This window comes from Danio aesculapii, chromosome 6, assembly GCF_903798145.1.
Source record: "Danio aesculapii chromosome 6, fDanAes4.1, whole genome shotgun sequence".
Lineage (NCBI taxonomy): Eukaryota > Metazoa > Chordata > Actinopteri > Cypriniformes > Danionidae > Danio > Danio aesculapii.
The window spans coordinates 36388025-36409326 of record NC_079440.1 but is presented as its reverse complement, the minus strand read 5'-3'; the positions used below and the strand labels follow the sequence as shown (position 1 = coordinate 36409326).

The 21302-nt window shown below is 37.0% G+C and overlaps 2 protein-coding genes across 3 annotated transcripts; one reads left to right on the top strand and one right to left on the bottom strand.

Annotated features, from left to right (window-relative positions):
• Window positions 1-1110: 1110 nt before the first annotated feature.
• Window positions 1111-6706, top strand: nasp (nuclear autoantigenic sperm protein (histone-binding)). Of its 2 annotated transcripts, XM_056460094.1 has the most exons (15): window positions 1112-1275; window positions 1925-1963; window positions 2290-2403; window positions 3014-3094; window positions 3169-3278; window positions 3506-4162; window positions 4364-4434; window positions 4520-4596; window positions 4669-4742; window positions 4820-5008; window positions 5113-5285; window positions 5467-5535; window positions 5617-5691; window positions 5997-6125; window positions 6512-6706. In XM_056460094.1, the coding sequence occupies exons 1-15, from the start codon at window positions 1238-1240 to the stop codon at window positions 6542-6544; spliced, it is 1929 nt and encodes a 642-aa protein (XP_056316069.1). In that variant the 5' UTR covers window positions 1112-1237; the 3' UTR covers window positions 6545-6706. The 2 variants fall into 2 exon arrangements, with proteins under 2 accessions (XP_056316070.1, XP_056316069.1); XM_056460095.1 differs by lacking the exon at window positions 5997-6125 and having other exon boundaries at window positions 1111-1275.
• Window positions 6707-6917: 211 nt separating this feature from the next.
• ccdc17 (coiled-coil domain containing 17) lies at window positions 6918-21280 on the bottom strand. The gene is made up of 14 exons (XM_056460092.1): window positions 20884-21280; window positions 18998-19099; window positions 18866-18919; window positions 18644-18761; window positions 16861-17002; window positions 16668-16775; window positions 14638-14771; window positions 13981-14103; window positions 11410-11585; window positions 9304-9365; window positions 9006-9215; window positions 8714-8936; window positions 7069-7177; window positions 6918-6994 (listed from the first exon to the last, which is right to left on the bottom strand). The coding sequence occupies exons 1-14, from the start codon at window positions 21070-21072 to the stop codon at window positions 6963-6965; spliced, it is 1782 nt and encodes a 593-aa protein (XP_056316067.1). The 5' UTR covers window positions 21073-21280; the 3' UTR covers window positions 6918-6962.
• Between the last annotated feature and the right edge of the window lie 22 nt (window positions 21281-21302).

Sequence of the window (21302 nt, the reverse complement as noted above, 5' to 3'; positions counted from 1 at the left end):
GCATACATTAAACAAAAAAAAAACATATTTGAGGGGATCCATCATATTTCAATTATTAGATTGTACTGATCATTTTTTTCATTATTAGAGAGGTTTTTATAGCTTTCTTGTTTCTTGTAATTGAGGTCGAAGAATTATAAAATATTTTTAAATCTTTACAGAAAAAATTAAAGGAGGGAGTAATAGACATTACTTTTGCCATGTGTATGTAAAACTTTCCAAGAAAAATTATCAACCGTAAAAGAATTATCGAGTGTATCATAGCCAGTTTTACAATTAAAAAAAAGAATCATGCATTCGTCAAAATTAATTATTTTGTAAAATGAATCAAACCCTGAAACCTGTTTCCAAAAATCATCAGAAAATTTACACCTACAAAATAGGTGTACAAGACTTTCAGGCTCAGTGTTACAAAAAGAACATTGTGGTGAAATGTCAGTTTTAAATTTATTAATAAATATACTGCAGGCATAATACCTGTGTAATATTTTGAAATGAATTTCTTTTACCTTATTTGGGAGTAAAAACTTATCAATGGCTTTTAAAAATGGATTTTTCTTTGAGTCATTTATAAATGACAAGGGTTTCATTTTTGGCTTAAAGAAAATCAAATATGCAACCACTGAATTGATTTCATTTTATTGACTATGATATATTGTATGTATTGTACTGTAAGTGTATATTGTACTATTTTTTTATTATATTGTTAACTTGTTACAGCTTCCTGTCCAGGGACTACAGATGTAAATTAGCTTTATAGCTAACTCTGGCACAACGTAATGTTGTACATTGTCCCTTCATAAATAAATAAAATTAAATGTTTTTCCCAATAAAAACACCTTCAATAACGTGTAACAATGATGATATTAAACAAATGCAGCAATATAAATATTTATTTACTCGTTATTATGAATTAACTGTTCTTGCTTTACTATAAAATAATTTTTAAAAATGAATTCTATATTATTCATTTTTCAGATAATGTATTTACTTTATAAAAAAATATACTTTTATTAATCTAGTGCGACACAGCGCATGTGGCTGTAATGCGGTTACTGGCCCTTTAAATTTATTCTCCCGCGTTTTTGTGACAGGGTCGTAGTTCAGCGGAAGTACGGTTTGTGTCCGTATTTAAAGGCGCCAACAAAGACTAATTCAGGAGCAGCTTCACAAACCCGCCACAGACACACGCATCATCCAACAGTACAGTTCAGCTTAGTTTATTTAACGCGTTAAAATGCCCGAAGAAACCGGAGCTACTTCAACCGCCGAAAGGTAAATTGCCTGTTTTCAAGTTAAGCGTGCTTCCGAGCCTGTAAAGTAACCTTATAAGTTAAGTTAAAGGAAGTCTGCGTGAGAGATTTTGACTGCTTTCGTTTGATAACAAAGCTGCAGCAACGGCGTCCTTGTCAGGAAAAAATGTCTCTCGCTCGTGCGTCGATTCGCTTTTCTTACGCGCCCGGACCCTGTCGCACGCGACGGGATGGCATCACCGTTGATCCCCGCTGCCGTGTTGTGTGTTTGGCTGCCTTGGTTTGGCGGGAGAAGGTTTAATACGAATGGTTCGCTTGTTTATATGTACTTAATGAGGAAATTCCCGCTCGGTTGACGCACCGTCATGAATGGCCCGTCAGTGTGCTTGGCGCTGCGTTGAAATGGCTGCACACGGTGCCAGAGTCCAGTTTAAAAGGTGGCGGTAACACCAAAAACGACACACTTAAGATATTATGTTTGCATTATATGCTGATTATTATTGTTTGCAGCGGGGTATTGGCACTCTATCCAGTGGTAGCTCAGCGTTAACTATATATTTACGTGAACTTTTTTGATAAGTTTAGTGCTAACTTAATTCGGTAAGTGTTTTTAGACGAACCAGCAACCTGATATTTTATAACGGTGTTTCTGTTGTGTTTTGTCGTTTCAGTATGGAAGAGAAACCTTGCTCCTCAAGCACTGGAGACAGGTGAGGTCACTGCACTTTAATCTTCACACAAATTAAATTCTATAAAATGCAGATTAAAGGCACACTTCACCCGAAACGTTTACCCTCAATGGGTTTGCATTTTATTTACGTGTTTTGTTTTATATTCTAAATGATATTTTAAACTTTCAACCATTGACTTGCGTTTTGTAGAATGGATATATACCATGGATGTCAATGACTACTAGTTTTCAATTTTATTTTGACAAGGAGGAAAAACCTCCTTAGTCGATTTGAACGGAATGGATTATGTAAATGACCATTTTTGTGTGTATAAATAACAAATAAATATAATTATTTTTCCTCAGCTCTGTTGACGTCGCTGAGGAAGCAAAGAAGCTGATTGGCACTGGAAATCGGCACTTAGTGATGGGTGATGTTGTGTCTGCAGTCAGTGTGTTCCAGGAGGCTTGTGCCATGCTGTGAGTAGAAAGCAGATGATGCATTTTACTACTAGGTTAGGTATAGATGGTGTAAATGTAAACCCATGAGCTGCTAATGCCTCCGTTTACAGTACAGAGGTGTAACCTTGGTATCACTAAGGGGTGGTGTTTGTTTAAACTATGAATAACAGTACATTTAAAAAAAAAATTAAAAATAATAATCTTGGCTTTTTTTTTTTTTTTTTTTTTTTTTTTTTTAGTAGAATTGGCTTTCCTCACACTTCTGTTATTATTATTGGAGTACTTTTGGTTTAAACCTAGAAGCATAATTTTAAACTATGCATCTTAAACAACCAATACCACACCTGGAACGTAATTTAAATTTGTTCTATGCACAGAACTATGAACAAGTGCACATGTTCCTTCTCCTGCATTACAATGCTTTCTTTGATGGGCAAGTGCATGGTGTTAATTGTGTACTTCATATATGCAATCTTGCTGAAATGCATAAAGGGTGGGACCTTCGTACTGAAAATGCAATGGTGCAGTAATACCTGTATAAGAATTCCGGTGTATCCTTCTAGTTAATGAGAAGAATCAAGGACCATGACTATTGTATGTATTTATTTATTTATTTTTTTTATTTTAGAGCTGAGAAGTATGGAGACACTGCTGACGAATGTGGTGAAGCTTTTTTCTTTTGTGGGAAGGCCCTTCTGGAGCTTGCCAGGTATATAAAGGTTTGATTAATTCTGTTTTTGGCATTTTACCATTGGCTAACATTTTTGCTTTTTAATTTTCTAGGATGGAGAATACAGTGCTTGGTAATGCTTTAGAAGGAGTCCCAGAAGAATCCTCTGAGGAGGGTGAGAAACAGGATGACTCGAAGATTGAAAGTGCTGACAACTTGGATGGTTTGTTAAATTTTTAGGATTGTTAATTTTGCTGATCTCATACATGGGCAATTCTTGACATTTTTGTATTTGCAAAAGGCGAGGTTTTGAAAGAACCACCACATTTTCTAAGGCATTGCTCAAGTCAGTTTGATGTGATCACAACTTTTTTTTTTTTTTTTTTTACATTTCTAAGAGGGACTTTAGCTGTAACATGGCAATTTCCCTTTGTTTGTATGATGATTCAGAGAAAACCAGGGATGAACTTCGAGCACAGGTTTATGATGCCATGTCAGAGGACAAAACTCAGTCAGAGGTAGAAAAAGAGGAATGTGGTGAAGGCAAGCAGAACAACCAAGATGAAGTTAAGAAGCAGGTGAAGGTAGATGAAGCACCAAAGGAAGCAGATACTGCGTCAGCTGAAACAGAGAAACCAATTGAAGATGAGGCAAAACCTCCTGAAAATGAGAAACCAGTCGAAAATGAGGTGAAACCTGCAGAGAGTGTGAAACCAGCTGAAGATGAGGCAAAACCTGCAGAGAATAAGGAGCAAATGGCTGTAGATGAGTCACAACCCACAAAGAATCTGGAGAAGATGGCTGCAGATGAGGCAAAACCTGCAGAAAATGAGAAACCAGCTGAAGACGAGGCAAAACCTGAAGAGAAGCAAGCTGAAGATGAGGCAAAAGGGGCAGAAGACGAGGCAAAACCTGTAGAGAATAAGAGGCCAGCTGAAGATGAGGCGAAACCAGTTGATGCAGATGAGAAATCAAAGGGTGAGGATGAAGGCGCTTCTGCAAATAAAGTCACTGTATCAAACGGAGTTACTGAAAAGGCTGAAGATGAAAATGTTGAAGGGAAAAATGGAAGTGAGGATACTGAAGAGCCCATGGAGGAAGATGGAGGTAGTTTTGGCTTTGTGGACTCTGGGGAGCACAAGACTTAAGCGTTTTGGTGAATTTGCTAACCTTCACTTGGTGAATCTACGTCTAAATTCTGGTGGTGCCACAGAATATTTAGTTTGTATGCTTGCAGTGTCACTGACGGTGTCCATGGTGAGTTTTCAAAAGGTCATTGTTGGAGTTCACGATTTTATTTTTTTTAAGGTGATGACGATGGTGAGGATGAGGACGACGATGAGGAGGATGATGATGCAGAGGGTGATGCCAAGGATAAGGTCTGTAATCCTTTTATACATTCTCCCTCTTGCCCCTTTGTTTTTTTTTTTTTAAATATAAATACTGGGTGGTTTGGCTTTTTAGGAGAGTGAGGAGGATGAAGTTGGAAACCTGCAGTTGGCCTGGGAGATGCTCGAAGTTGCAAAAGTTATTTATAAAAGGTATGGGGTTTATTTTATATTTTTTCCTTCTCGTCTCAAACCTTTTTGTAAATTGTTTCTTCCCCAATATAGAAAAGATGATAAAGAAGATCAGTTGATGGCAGCACAGATTTACCTGAAACTTGGAGAAGTTGGAGCTGAATCAGGTGTGTATGTTAAGAATTTATTCATTTTTCTTCTCTCTCTCCTCCCCCATTTTAACATGTCCATTTTGATTATGTAGGAAACTACAGTCAGGCTCTGGACGACTTCAATGAGTGTTTAACCCTGCAGCTCAAGCACCTTCCTTCTCATAGTCGTCTTTTGGCTGAGACTCATTACCAGTTGGGCACCACTTACAGTTACACCACACAATACAACCAAGCCATAGAGCACTTCTCCAACTCCATCAAAGTCATCGAGAGCCGTCTTGGTAAGGGCTTTTTTAAAAATATATATTTTATTTATTTTTTCTAACTAAAGATTAGTGCAAACATTACATACTTTTTTTGTGCATCCATCTCTATCCTTTTCCAGCTATGCTTCAGGAGGTGATTGACAAGGCCGAAGGTGAAGAGGCAGCAAAGGAAGAGAAGGGCGAGTTTGAGGAGTTGAAACAGTTGCTGCCAGAAATTAAAGAGAAGATTGAAGATGCCAAGGAGAGCCAGAGGACTGCTGCTGCAGCTTCAGAGGCCATCCATCAGACTCTAGTGAGCTGCTTCATTCGCTTTATTCCCCTAATGCATCTTATCCTTTGTTCAGTTTGTGAGGTCCAATATTAGCTTGTATGTTACATGACCTGGTAATGTTCCCAGCTTCCTGAATCCTGTTGTAGTGTATGGTTTGGCACCTGGTAGGAATGTTTGGCGTTTAGAATTGTTTGTTTTACAGGCAGGAGCATCCACATCATCTGCATTCCCTGCTGAGAATGGTGGCCCGTCTTCATCTACTGCTAGTCAGGTGCGTTAATGTTGTAATTAAAGTGACCCTTGCCAAAGTTTGCTTCAAGTATTAAATCTCCTCTTCATACCCCCTACCAAGATTTCTGTGAGACCAGCTGATGGTGCCTCTTCCTCAAAATCTGCATCTGATATTTCTCACCTTGTCCGCAAGAAGGTTTGTATCCATTTTAAATTCTGATGGGGGGGGAGACTAGCATGTTTTCTATTACATGCAGCAGGAGTGTATAGTATCATAAAAGGACCTCTGCTTTGCCTCTGCTGAGGTCAATTATGCATGTTTTAGTTCAGCTGAATTTGCTAGATGAGATTTGGTGTTGCTTGGAGCTTCTGTGGTGACCGCTTATTATCGTGGCTTGGTGTATTGTAGTCGTGGTGTAGTTGGTGTCCATGTGCTTGAGTAGAGAATAGGTGTTTAGCACAAATTTAAGTGGTGTTCTGTCCTGCTTTGTTCCTGCACAGAGGAAACCAGACGAGGAGAGTCCAAAAAAGGACAGTGATGCTAAAAAGACTAAACAGGACACCTCAGTTAATGGCAGCGACGACTCCGCCCACAACGGCAATGGAGTCCAGGAGAAAATGGAACAGGAGGCGAGTTGATAGGCTTACTGTTTCTCTAATAGGGTCAGGGGGCTCGACCGTAAGGACCGTTTAATGGCACCGTGGCCAAGATGCATTGTTGCATAAAGTTCTCAAGTCTGCTAATTTTAAATACACTTTCCATTTACTTTAAACTTTTGACGTTTACGATGTGTATATAAAATATTGCTTCAACCATACTAGAAGGGTTGAACTCTGGTCCAGGGAATATTCAGATTTTTACTAGTACACTCCTAGCAGGGTCCTGAGATATTTAGTTCCTCTCTGGTTGATTCATATTAACTGAGCTAATGGATTTGGCTGAATTTTGTTTGTCAGCATTTTTTACCCAAGCTGCCATTCTGAGTTCTGCTTGTTAATATTAGTTTCTCTTGCAGCCAGCCAACTCTTCTGTGGAGACCTCCGCGTGATGGGCATCTTCTGATTTGACTCCTTACCTTCCAACCAGCAGAGCATGCCTGCCTCGTTTACTCCATGAACAACTTGTCTCTGTTTTGTAAATAACCAGATTTCTTTGTTCGATTTTTGTATACTTGTAGTAAACTTTCATTAAAGGAAATTTGCAAATGTGATTCAATGTTTCCATTTAATTATTGAAGTGTAAGTTTTTTTTTTTTTTTTTTTTTTTTTTTTTTTTTTTTTTTTTTTTTTTTTGTCAAATCAACTTCTACAAAGAATGCAGTATTCCCCTATCAATGGATGCCAAAACAGACACCATAAAAGTGACCGAAGCATTTTATTCATAAGCTCAGATTTAAACAAATCTAACTGGACTTAACATGACTGATCTGCGGCATCGATGAAGATCATGAACTTGATTGTTGGGTGTCATGTGGTACCTGGGTTGCTTTTGTGACCACCTAAACAAGACATTTGAAGCCTTTTGTCAACTTTTTAAATTTGACCAATCAATGTAGAGAATTACTCAGCATACCTTTTAAGTACTTGTCTTGGTTTATGATGTTTGGGTCCATCTCTGCAAGGGTCTGAACATCCCCATCACACCCATTTACTACTCGAAGACAGACTTCCATCTTGCCCAGCTAAGAAAGGAACACACTACTTTATTCATTTTGGAAACCTGTTTTGTGACCAGTAAATTATTATTATTTTTTTTTATCTATCTAATGCACACACGTTGGTTTGTAAACACCTCTTGCCTTTTGACAGCAAAAGCCGCGCTATATCCCATGAACCAATCAGAAGGCTCAAATCATGTTTTGAATGTACAGTAGTAGCGCGCTGATACGCCGCTTTTAAGGGTACTGTGCTTCCGATTTTGATTTAAGACCGAGTTTGATGAACTGTATGAGCCTGTTCGACTGTCAGTGAATGGTAAATGAAAACGTCCCGTACTTCAAAACTCTGCTTTATAAGGAAAAGAAAACCATGGACAGAAGTGTAACATGCATTCATAACGTTTTTGCGCAGTGACGCTATTTTGAATGAGTCCGATTTACTGTACATTAAACGACAACTGCGTTTTAACGAAAGACAGTTAAGGTGCCGTTCTTTTATTCCAGATGGATGCTACGAGGATAAACGAGGGACCGAGACCTTAAGTGTGGTGAGAATGAATGAATGACCGGTTTTAAAAATGTCTTGAGAGACATCCCCCTTACCCAGTAGGCCTACCTTGTGTTTTATTTGCTAATTTAAGCTATTTTTAAAAAGATAAATATAATGTATAAAACTTTACATTATTTGTATTACTTCAAATGACCTGTATGATCAGCTATTTATATTAATGGGCAATGCACAGATATTGACGTTTCATAATGTTTTACAATACATTATTTGAATCTTCCAAGCTTAGTTTACAATATTTTCATTGCTCTATTTACATTAAACCTAAATTTCAAATGTCAGAAATGACAACAGATTAAGATTTTATAAATGCAGTTGCTTGACCGATTTCATTCATTCCTTTTTCCTTCTGCTTTGTCCCTGGTTTATCACAGTGGAATCAACTGCCACTTACTTGACAGATTTATATATTTAAGGTGGTTTGTGTAATGTGTTTTATGTTTGGTAAAACAATTTCTAAATGCATCTTTAGTAATTTTTCCACTAATTACAATGTCTTATCCCAATATGTGGATTTAGAGTGTTTTGGAAAAAAAGCAGAAGTGGATTTAGCTGGTTTTGATGCAAAAGAAAATCTCCTTTGTTAAAAACCAAAGAATTATCTAAAGTGACATTTTTGAAAAAAACAAAAGTTATTTTATTTACCAGCTAATAACCTTTACATTACAAATAATATGAAACTTCTGAACCTAATCAGAGGAGCCTGATAGAAAACGCTCATTTACAAGAAAAGAGGTCTGAGGGATTTAGAGGGTTTTGCATCTGAACTTATATATATATATATATATATATATATATATATATATATATATATATATATAATTTTTTTCCCTTCCCCCTCAACCCTTAAGTCACCGGCTATTGGCAATAGCGACAAGACTATTTATATGTATATGTTTAGGCCATATATATAAGTACGTATATAAGTACGTATATAAGAGGAGAAATGCATGTTAAATGACCCTTAAGTGCTAAGTATTTGGTTAACATACTTGAGGCATAGAGTTCAGTTGACGTGAAGTTAGGGCTGCTTGAACTGGAAGAGAATGAAATGGAAGCCTCCAGAAACCACTGTGAACCTGGTTGTGCTGGTCAAAGAGTTCAAGTTTAGCCCAGCCAAAAGTTGCAAAGCCTTCAATTTGATGCTTGTAAAAGTCCAGACTTCCAAAAGTCTGTATCTCCATGACCAAAGAGAGATCTGGAGACGGTTGTACACTGAAATAAAACACATTTAAGAACATATACCAGTTTGAGATGTCTATGCCCAAGTCTAAACCAATCTACCTTGGCACAGGTTGTTTAGCAGCAAGTATGGCATAGTTTCCAGGACTCTTGGCGGAGAATAATGACCCTGCAGGCTGGCACTGCACAGGTGGCATTGTGGTGGTCGGTCCCAATGGCTGCCCATTACAATATAACCCTGCCAACAAGCGCACTGATCTCAAAGTAGCTTCAATACCTATAATTATGTCATAGAAGATTGCAAAGCCAGCCCTGTACACACACATTCAGACAAGAGAAGTATTTGAATCAAATTAGCATGAAATGTGCATGTATTAATTTGGGGGAGGGTAATTCTTACGCTGGATCATATTGAGCAGGACCAAGTGCTTCAATTGAATCAGCAACAAAGGAACTCTGATCCTGCAATATTGGTAGAACAAAATGTTTACATTATCATTCAATGGTCTGGTGTTTTAATCATTTTATTATATAAAACTCATAATATATTATCGTATATATATCGATCTATATTTTTATTCAATAAGGAGCCATTAAGTTGTTTAAAAGTTATAATAAAAGACACATTACCCATTTATTGATTAGAGATAAAACAAGTAAAATAGTTAGGACTATAAGGATCTGATTTTGTAAATTCTTTTTTGGAAATAGGCTCATTTTACTAGTCCCCTACAGTTAAACAGTTTTACTATTTTTGAATCCATTCAGCTGATCTTTTTGTCTGGCAAGTGCATTGCATAGCTTAGCTTAGCATAAATTATTGAATCAGGTAAGACCAGGGCTTAATTTGTGGCGGAACAAGCCGGATCCGGATTCTGCCACTCTGAAATCTGATCCGGTGTTGTGCTGAGAAACGCACCCTGCCATAAAATGCATCCCCTCATAGACTTTCACAGCATTCTCAGTCATATGAAATAAAATAATAAAAAATCAAAGGCCATAGTTGATTAAAATGTAAAATGATTATTATTTTGATGGTAAAGCAAGAACAAGTAATGAAACTCATTTTAAAACAGTAGGTTTACAAATAAATATAAAATAATAAAATTGACAATAGTGTAGCCTAAAATTAGGCTTTTCTGTGGGTTTTAAACAGACATTTAGGTTACATGGAACATAAAATTGTTGTTACTGTTTTAAACTAAACCACACATTAAACAATTTATTTAATCTCATCGGTATTTAAAGTCTGTATTTTTCCCGATAGTCTACAGAACAAACCATTGTTATACAATAACTTGCCTAATTACCATAACCTGCCTAATTAACCTAGTTAAGCCTTTAAATGTCACTTTAATCTGTATAGAAGTGTCTTGAAAAATATCTAGTCAAATATTATTTACTGTCATCATGGCAAAGATAAAAGAAATCAGTTATTAGAAATGAGTTATTAAATATTATGTTAAACAGAAATCAGGGGGAAAAAATAAACAAAGGGGCTAATAATTCTGATTGCAACTGTATATATCTGTAAGGGAATATCTGTATATATCTATATATCTGTATCTAATATCTGTATATATCTGTTCCATTCATGAAACTCACCTCAGTCACTCTCAATAATAACTCTATTTTATATATATATATATATATATATATATATATATATATATATATATATATATATATATATATATATTTATTATTATTATTTTTTTTCATAAGTTTCTGTTAATAGATGCACATTTCAGAGAGGGAGCATTTTACAGCAGGGGTGCGCCTCCCAGCACAACACCGACACCTCATTTTACCAATCCTCCACCTCATACGCACCGCCACACCCACCCCCCACTCTTCACTTTCCTGTGCGATTCCCCAACCCTCTTGAGTTTCGCCCGAGACACCACGTTACCACCAGGGGTGCCGCTGGCTTCCATGGGCCCTCTGACAAGTTATCCCGGATAAAAGTAAAGAGGGAGGAGGGGGGGCTGTGTGATTGCGTATCAAAGCCAATAGTGGGGGGGTGGGGGTGATCGTGTTTAAAAATGAGGGGGGAGGGGAGGGGGGGGCAATCTGTTCTGGGACCTCACAATGTACAAATTGAGCACTGGGTAAGACCATTGACACTCTTATTTTAACGTAAAAATCAAGAAATTTTGCTGCTGTACATGGCTGCAGCAGCCACAATGATATTATGGAGGGCATATAGTTCCTAGACAGTGTATAGTTCCTTGCCATATCGAAAGTACACTACAACTGTAACTACAAAAGTCAAAGGTTTAAATGAAAGAAATATCAAAACTCTTGGTTATTAAACTTGGTTATTTTTGAGCAAGACTCTACTGGTCTAATCTGATTCACTAATTTATGCTAAGCTAAGCTAAAAGCGTTCGTCATTCGGAGTTCAGCTGAAAAGATTCAAAAATGGTTTAAAATCACTTAAATATTACTTCTGTTCAACATTACATTAGCATTAAGTAACTGAAGAAAACCAGCCAACCAGTACCAGAGCAGGATGAGTTAAGGCCATGGATGATTCTGGAAAAACCGGCAGAGGAGATTGACGATGGTGTGGTCTTCTCTCTCGGTCCTGCTCTATTTCTCTACTTAGAAATGCAATCTCAGCCTGGAGGCTTGCCATTTGATGGATGTGATCCTTCTGGATATCAATGAGCCCTAATCCTTAAAATGTGACATCAAATATTCAAGTAATATATTAAAATATTGAAAAGTTATTCAAATATTCAAGTAATATACAGATGAGCTCTAAGTGAAAGCTTTATTTTGTATTCCCTGCTAGCACATTAGAATTGCCTTATTCTTTGTGGCGTAGATTCAGCAAGGTGTTGTAAACATTCCTCAGTGATGGTCTATATTCAATTCATCTTTATTTCTATAGTGCTTTTACAATGTAGATTGTGTCATAGCAGCTTAACAAAGAAGTTCTAGTAAATTGAAACTGTCAGTCCAGTTTTCAGAATCAAAGTTCAGTTCAGGGTGGTTTAAATTTCACTGCTCCAAACACTGAAGAGCAAATCCATCGATGCACAGTTCAAGAAGGCCCCAAGCAAAGCAGTGGCAACAGTGGCGAGGAACAAAACTTCACCAAAGACGAAAGTGAAGGAAAAAACCTCGAGAGAAACTAGGCTCTGTTGGGCACGACCATTTCTCCTATGGCCAAACTTCCTGTGCAGAGCTGCAGTCTAAGTGAACACGGGACGTCCATCATGGAGAACTGCAGGTGTGGGTAGGTCATCAGCGGGTGATATTATCATGTTGCTGCCAGTCACGCATCCCCCTTTCATCTCATCCTAAAGGTGCTCTATTGGTCTATGAAGGTCATTTGAGTTTAGAGTTTGAACTCTTTGCCATGTTCAACAAACCAATTTGACATTATGTGAGCTTTATGACAGGGTGGATTATCCTGGTGAAACTGGCCAACACATGAGGAATACACTGTGTGTGGTCATACGGTTAAGGACATGATCAGCAACAGTGTGTTTAATTGAAGCTTAATTGGGGGGGAGCTCAAAGTGTGCCATCAAATTATCCCCCTTACCATCCCAATGTTTTCATGTTTTTATGACAAATTCTGACCGTGCCATCCAAATGCCGCAACTGAAATTGAGACTCATCGGGCAACCTTTTTCCAACTTTTACTGTTCATTTATATTGAGTCTAGTATAAGTGAACTGTAATCTCAGTTTCTTGTTCTTAGCTGACAGGAGTGGCACCAGTGTATGCTTTTTTGATCAGATTCAAGGTACAACAACAAACTCTTCTGCAGATCATGCTAAATTAGTTGACGATATGGTTTAGAATTGAGTTTCAAATTTCAATGTATGTTTTAAGGTATTAAATGGCCAGGTTCTGACTTATCTCTCTAATCTTATTACTGTTAAGATTAGGTCTTCGAAACAGAAAATGCTAGTAGTTCCCAGATCCAAATTAAAGAAAGAAGGAGATTGAGCTTTGTCTGTAGTACGTCCTTAAATGTGTAATGTGCTAGCTATGTCCATTAGCACAATCTCCAATGAATCTTTGTTCAGAGGGAAACTTAAACTACACCTCCTAGAAAGAGCTTTTAAATTGGGAGAAAATTGATCCTATTGTACCTATCTGGTGTCTTGTTATTTATCATTGATGCTGTGTGGTATGTTGGATGTAATCTGTGCTGTTTTATCTGTCTATTTATAATTTGCTTTTAGATTTGTACAGCACAATGGTCAACAACTGTTGTTTTATTCATTCATTTTCTTTTTGACTTAGTCCCTTTATTAATCCAGGGTCGCCACAGCGGAATGAACTGCCAACTTATCCAGCATATGTTTTACACAGCGGATGCCCTTCCAGCTGCAACCCATCTCTGGGAAACATCCATACACACTCATTCACACTCATACACTACGGACAATTTAGCCTACCCAATTCACCTGAACCGCATGTTTTTGGACTATGGGGGAAACCAGAGCACCCGGAGGAAACCCATGCGAACGCAGGGAGAACATGCAAACTCCGAACAGAAACGCCAACTGACCCAGCCAAGGCTCGAACCAGTGACCTTCTTGCTGTGAGGTGACTACCTACTGTGCCACTGCGTCACCTTGTTTTATTATGCTTTATAAATAAAAAATGGTTTTAACAAGTGGTTATTAAATTTAAGTTACCTTTCTATCACCATTGACCAGTCTGGCCATTCTCCTCTGACCTTTTTCACCAAAAAACAAACTTGATATTTTCTTTTTTTCTGACTATTCAGGAGCGATGATTGTGCTTGAGAAACTCAGTAGATCAGCCGTTTTTTAAATACTCAGATCAGCATGTCAACCATGCCACATTCAAAGTCATTTAAATAACATTCCTACCTAATCTGATGCTCGGTTTGACCATCTCCTCTTGACCATATCTACATGTTTAAATGCATTATGTTGTTGCCGTTTCATTGGCTGATTAGATATTTGCATCATCAAGCAGTTGAATGCAAACTAGACAGAATACAATAACATCTTTTCTATCAAAAATTAAACATTATTTTAAAGTTTATAATGTCATGTTCAGTATGTCAGAACAGATTTACCAGGCTCTCCTTTATGCCTCTCCCTGGCCAGCTGGATTTTGAAGATTTCCTCCTCCAGCCTTTGGTTTTCCTGCTCTACAGCAAGAATATCAGGGTCCAACGATCTCTGAGGGGACTTCATCCCTGATGATTACAGGAACAAAGAATATGTAGACACTTAACTGTGCGTTCATAGACAATTAAACCACATTTTTATCAATTAAAGTAGAATATTATTAAAGACTATGTGGACAGTCTCCAGTAGAGTAGTGTCAAATTGTCAAACTTTCAGAATAATGGCAGAAGATTTGGACTTCACCAGCCAAGAACCATGAAAAGAGCCATCTGACCAGCATATGAAGCAACCAATCACAATTGGTTATTTTAGCATTTAGTTTAGGTGTGAAAATGTAGTTATCATCCCCACAATTACAGACCAACCTGCTTATTTTCACTTGCACTAAATTCCTCAAGCAACCATGAATGTCTTAAAAACTTATGACTGTCTTTGAAAATGCTATGAATAATGTATAAATAGACCATTGATAAAATAAAGATCGAAAGAACAATTGAAATTAGGAGATTTTTGTAGCAATGTAAATGTTTGTCACATTAAATGCTTTTTAACAGACACTTTAAGTGCCTAAAAATATTTGTAGTCATGTCTGTACTACTCACTTCTTGCTTTTGTCTTGCCATCAGACCTAAGTCTTGTCCGCTCCAGTGTAAGAGCCTCTGTTTGAAGGTCATGCATGTGAGCCAAGACCTCTGGATCAGAACCACCAGACTGCATATATGCCAGGCGCAAAGCTCTGGTAGAAAAAGAAACAAGCCACAGTGCTAGAGTGTTCAGGATGGTTGCTAAGTTATCAATAAATGACTGCCAGTGAAAACTGTGTGATTGGAAGTGTGATCCCTCTGGTTCCACTACTGGATGGATACACATTCGACTTTATGTATGAGGGAAGTGCACAAACAATGATGTATAAAGACTGCAAGATCTAACATCAGGTGCTAATGTGCTCTTTGGGGCCAGCGGAGTGAGGTTTACCTGTATAAGTTTTAGAGGCTGGCCTACATTACACTTAATCTCACATCCGGGTCACGGCACCAATTGAACCACTTCTACTAGGAAAATAGAGTGGAAGATGGATAAAGGAATGATAAATGTTGCATGCAGTGGGAATCAGAATCAGTCAGTAGTGTACTTCTTGATGCCAAGAGAGGTCTTAAAGGTCCCAGAACCATATAGGTCGCTGGTCACCACACCAATTTAAGTTATCCAGTTTTCCTTGTCCTGCCCCAAGCAGGTTTCAAACCAGTGTTTCAAGCATAGAGTGCAGATGCATTAATATCTATGCTAAACACAGCAAGCAGCTGTAGCTTATGTGTGTGAATGCAAGAGTGTATGGGTGTTTCCCAGTGTTGGCTTGCAGCTGGAAGGGCATCTGCTGCAAAAAACATATGATGGATAAGTTGGCGGTTCATTCGGCTGTAGGTGATCCCTGATTAATAAAGAGACTAAGCCGAAAAGAAAATGAATGAATTAATGAGTTCCTAATTAGCCAACTGCTGTCAGGACTTATACAGTATATCTTCAAAGTGATCACATTGTCCTTAAATTTGGCTTAACTCTTTTTAGGGCATTTATTGAAATATTCAATTTTAAGGTCAATATTAGCAGCCCCCTTAACAAATATATATATACAAGGGCGTAGAATTGGCATGGACGGAGGGGATGTGTCCCCACCAATAATTTAATCGTCTTCAAAATAAAATAGTCCTCCGTCAACCCTTAGTAACCTACACATGCACAAAGTCAAGTTCGCTATGAGTTCACCATAATACTATTAGCCAAGACTGTGCAATTAATCAAAATTCGGTTTTGATTTTGCCCTCCATGATTATAAAAAACAATAATCGAGATAAAACAGTTAAATTGCGTCACACACCTCTATAAATTTCTCTACATTCATACCTCCTCAAAGCCCGACTGCCTTGAAATCATGTAAATTGACTTTTTCAGTATGGGACGTGATTGTTATTTGTATTATTAAGTGTTTATTTTATATTATTAAGCACTTTATTCATGTTTTTGAAAGCGCGAAACTGAATTTTTGCTGTTCAATGTATGCGCTCTAGGGATGTATGTCCCTACCAATGTCAAGAGCTAATCTACACCCTTGAATATAATATATATATATATATATAGAGAGAGAGAGAGAGAGAGAGAGAGAGAGAGAGAGAGAGAGAGAGAGAGAGAGAGGAGAGAGAGAGAGAGAGAGAGAAGAGAGAGAGAGAGAGAGAGAGAGAGAGAGAGAGAGAGAGAGAGAGAGAGAGAGAGAGAGAGAGAGAGAGAGAGAGATATTGATTATCTACAGACATCTACTTGCCTAATTATCCTAACCAACTGAACATATTAATATAGTTGAGCCTTTAAATTTTACTTCAAGCTGAATAATAGTATATTGTAAAATAAAATAGTATGGACTGTCACCATGACAAGGACAAAATAAATTAGTTATTAAAACTATTACATTTTAAAATGTTAAACAACACATAGGAAATATTTTTAAAACAATTAAAATTTGGCTAATAATTTTGACTTCAATTGTATATATACTCTCAATCAATGTCAATAAAGTTACCAAATATTGTTCCTCTGCCATTAAAGGGTTAAATAAAAGTACCTTTTTGTACTATTGTACCTTATCTGAGCAGAAAGTGGCCCATCCACAGAGGACATCAAGTCAAATGTAACATGCTGTGTCTTCTTTTCCTCTGGTGGGTTAGACGGGACATCACTTGGAGCAGGTCTACAACATCAGCACAGTGTAAACACACATAAAGTCATTGATTCTCTTCTCTGTAAACACCCACTTTCCCTCCACTCTCTCCTACCCCTTGATTGTGTTGATATGAGAGCTGAGCTGATTCAGCGCCTCTTCGTTCCTCTGTTCCTGATATCTCAGCTCATGCAGCACTTCCTCAAAATGAGCTGTCTTCCCCCGACCAGCAAGCTCGGCCAGACGCTGTTCGATTTCTGTAATAAACACATAAATATAATCTAAATCATAGTACAAGAGTAATCAAACGTGTTAATTCACTTAAAAATTCAACCAATCGCAGCATGAGTTTGCAGTTGTTAAGTACAAACAGTGGCTGTGGCCAAAATTACATACTCACGTGAAACTAAAATATAGTATGAATGTCTGCAGTATGAATGTACTACATAATCTAGATGTCCAACATTCACTATGTTATCATCATGGTAATTTTTGGCTGCTTTTTGAATTCAGACATACTTCATTCATTTTCTTTTCGGCTTAGTCCCTTTATTAATCTGGGGTCACCACAGCAGAATGAACCGCCAACTTATCCAGCATATGTTTTACGCAGCGGATGCCCTTCCAGCTGCAACCCATCTTTGGGAAACATCCATACACACTCATTCACACTCATACACTACGGACAATTTAGTCTACCCAATTCACCTGTACCGCATGTCAACATGCAAACTCCACACAGAAACGCCAACTGACCCAGCCAAGGCTTGAACCAGCAACCTTCTTGCTGTGAGGCGACAGCACTACCTACTGCACCATTGCTTCGCCTGACATTCTTCATCTCTCACATATTGTTTTTCACCAAGGGAAGTGTGCTATAGTGAGAGAGGTGAGATAAAAGTTTGGGCTTCCTTTTGAGTATGACCAGTATTTAGCTTTTTGCTAACAAATAGTGCTGACTAATGGAGCTAAAATGATTTTATACATATAAAAGCATATCAAATGTAGATATGTGTATGATTTTTTTTTTAAATGTCTGTGAAATGTCAATGGTCAACATATGGTGTAATTGTTCATCGCCATTCAGGATAAAGGATATTAATTTATTTCAGACCAATACCTTTTAAAGTACAGACAATAATAAGTGGTCATAAGTCATTTTTTAAAAGATTCTCAATGAAAAATGGACAAGTTTTTCAGTATGTTGAACCACAATAATCATCCCCTGTTTGATATAGTCCCAGCGTGTGCAAGTTCTTTTACAGAAAAAGATACAGGAAGTCATTTTTAGCAACAGTGATTAGATCGTATAACCAAAGTTATACTAGATGAATTATGCTGAATTGTAATAGCATTAGATATGGACAAGTGTCTACTCGTTTGAAAGGTGTGCAGTATGAATGTAATTTTATTATTCTTTATATATATGTAATTTATTTTATCTGTCTTTAGTATGAAGAGTTCTGCTGTGACATGTGAATTTCCCTTTGGGATTATTAAAGTCAAAATAAATAAATAAATATTGGTAAAACCATAGTGTTAAGAACTCTATACATAAAATGGCAATCAATTCGTAGATTGAAGCTGCACCATGATACATTTTTTAACATCATAAAATGTTTTTTGTTCTAAATATGGCTGACAAGATTTATTTTGTTTTGTATACAGGCTAAACTATTGTTAAACTAAAAGAGCGAGTGCACCAAAAATGAAAATTCTGTCGTCATTTAGGCCTACTCACCCTTCCTTTGTCACAAACCTGTTTTAGGTTCTTTTTATAATCTGTAAAAAACGATTGAGCTGATGCTTAAAGTCTTTGACACGTACACTACGATATGCTGTTGTTTTAATTATTAAACTGTATCCCAGTATTAGTCATTCATCAGGGAAAAGCTTACCGTCTCTGTCCTTCTCCAGCTGAAGGTTGCGAGCTCTGATCTCAGCCAGTCTCTGCTCATGATCTCTATACCTTTGCTCATCATTCCTCTGCTGGACTAAACACTGCTCCTCTGAGACCTGAACAACACTTACCCATTGTGAAATATACATAATAACACACATACAATCACAGTATTCACACAAGGGCCAGATTTAAAGAGCTATAGGCTTCTGAAACTGACCTCAGTGTGTTTTCTTGCCAGGCTTTGTTCAAAAAAGATCCTGAGTTTTTGGAACTAAAACATAATATTAGACTTTGTAGTACAAAGCATTTTGGTCGATCGTGAGATTTATGTTTGTGTGTGCTTGTGTACCTCTTCAGTGAGTTTGTTTAGAGCAGTGTTGTGTGGCCCATTGTCCTGTGCTTTGTCTTGTTTCTTTTCGATCTGATCATCTCTTCTTCTCTTTTCTTTTAGCTGGCCAATAGAAAATCAAATTGACTGGATTATTTCTTCTGTTTGAAGTCTTAATTTTACGATTTGTAAATTACAAAATGAAAATAGTAAAAATAAAAATAATGTACTATATTTATATGTGAAGGGTTCAGATACAAAAACTGAAAGTCCCATCTGAAATTTCCTTTGAAATCTTGCATTTTCTCAGCCTTCTACGTTTATGTTGAGTTATTTTAATTTAAAAAAACTCGAAAAGAACTTATTCTTTGCCTTACAAGTGAAATTACTCATCCTACATGCAAAGGAGCCTGATAAAATGCTCATTATATATACTGTATGAGTGAGTGAGTGAGTGAGTGTGTGTGTGTGCGTGTGTGTGTGTGTGTGTGTGTGTGTGTGTATAACAGTTCTGTCTGGTTCACGAATCTGATACGTGTGTGATATTCTGCTATAACAGCACTCATACAGCAGATCAATAAACTCACTACAGTTAGTCAAATATATTGCAGCTGTTGGACTTAATAATGCACTTTTGAGTTTTTTTAAGCGAGAATGTGGTTGTTTAGATTGCAACTATGTTCATTTATAAGGATAGTGCCTATTTTATATACTTATAATTTCGGGGATGCAGCACATCGGCATCCATCAGCCTGTCATATTTAGCAGGACAGTTGACATTCCGCCACAAGATGGTGACAGAGACAGCATAATAAGTCCTTAGAGAAGAAAAACTCAGCGTTTTTCAAACGACAGCTGATCAAATCATTATAAAACAAGTAAATGACTTTCTAAGTTGAGCTCTGTCTCTTGAATGTTGTAGTGCTGTATTTTTACCATAAATTGGTAATTTTTTTCTATTAGTGTTTGCTTTGGCTTTTTCAGGGTTAATTATTGTGATATCCAGATTGCAACAGAAAAACTGGGAAATTTCTGTAGACTGATGACATTGCATGCTGTTCAGTATTATTATCTTAAAACGCATGCAAAAATCACCTGTTTTGTCATCAATATCACTTTTAATATTAAGCTAGAGAATCATTCAAATGCTAGCTCTAAAGTTACTTTTGTGAGCAACGGTTTCTGCTGTTCTGACATCAGCTGCAGATGTGAATGAATGGCGGAAGAAAGTAGTTCCTAATACATAAGGATTTTGAGACTCTGTGCTTGACTTTCTTTTTTATACACACGATTATGCTGTCGAACAGTAGTATAAATGCAATATCACACTCGCAACAATGCGATGGCTTTATATCGTCACTAGTGGGACACTGGCATGCACGCCTCCGACCAGTGCCGATATAAAGCCATATCGCACTGCTACCAATGCACTGTTAACCATTCCTCTGCTGTCTTTTATTTTACATCAAAATACTACTTCTACTATATTCTAATTTACATTGCTATTAAAATAAAAATACACTTTTATAGAAATTATCATTTATAAAATTAATGACTATTTCATTCGGCAAAGCTGAATGTTGGAAACGCTTTTAAAGAAATAAAGTGAAGCGTCTTTTAGAAATCATTCTACACGTGTTGATTCAGAGATACTGAAATGCATCTTGCTGTTATTTTTATGTTGAAAATAGTTTTCAGCAGTCTTACGAATACATGCGCATGTTTGCTAGATAAAGACTTTAAAAAAAGTCTTTCAGAAAATTCTTACTGGTCTCAAACTAAATTTAAAAACGGACCCAACAAAATAGAACATGCTACACAACCATACATATTAAATCTATATATTTATAATACACAATACAATTTAATCCAAAGTTCAAATAGAGATTTTTTTTTCAACTACTTACAATAATCAAATCAGGTGTCCTTGCCCTTGTAGGATGCAGAGCTGCTTTCTCCATTTGTCTTCTCCACAGAGACAATGGCTCTTTCAGGTCAGTGCCGATGCAGAATTTGGCCTTGTGTTTATCCAGGAGTCCAACAGAATGAAATACCATGTTACAATTTCGACAAATTAACTCCCCCAAAATGTCCATCTCTCTAAAAACAATTCAGATGTTAATTACTTCTTCCCTATTTAAAATATGAACATTCTTCAGTTATAATGTCTACCCCAGTTTAGATGTAGCATTTGTTGACTAAAGTTTGTGTGTTGGTTACTATCACCTTGGAGATGAATTAGGTGAAGAGCAGGAGAAATCCACCCCTTGAATATTTCTATGCTTATTATTTTTCATCCACATTTAGAGATATCCCATTTAAAACA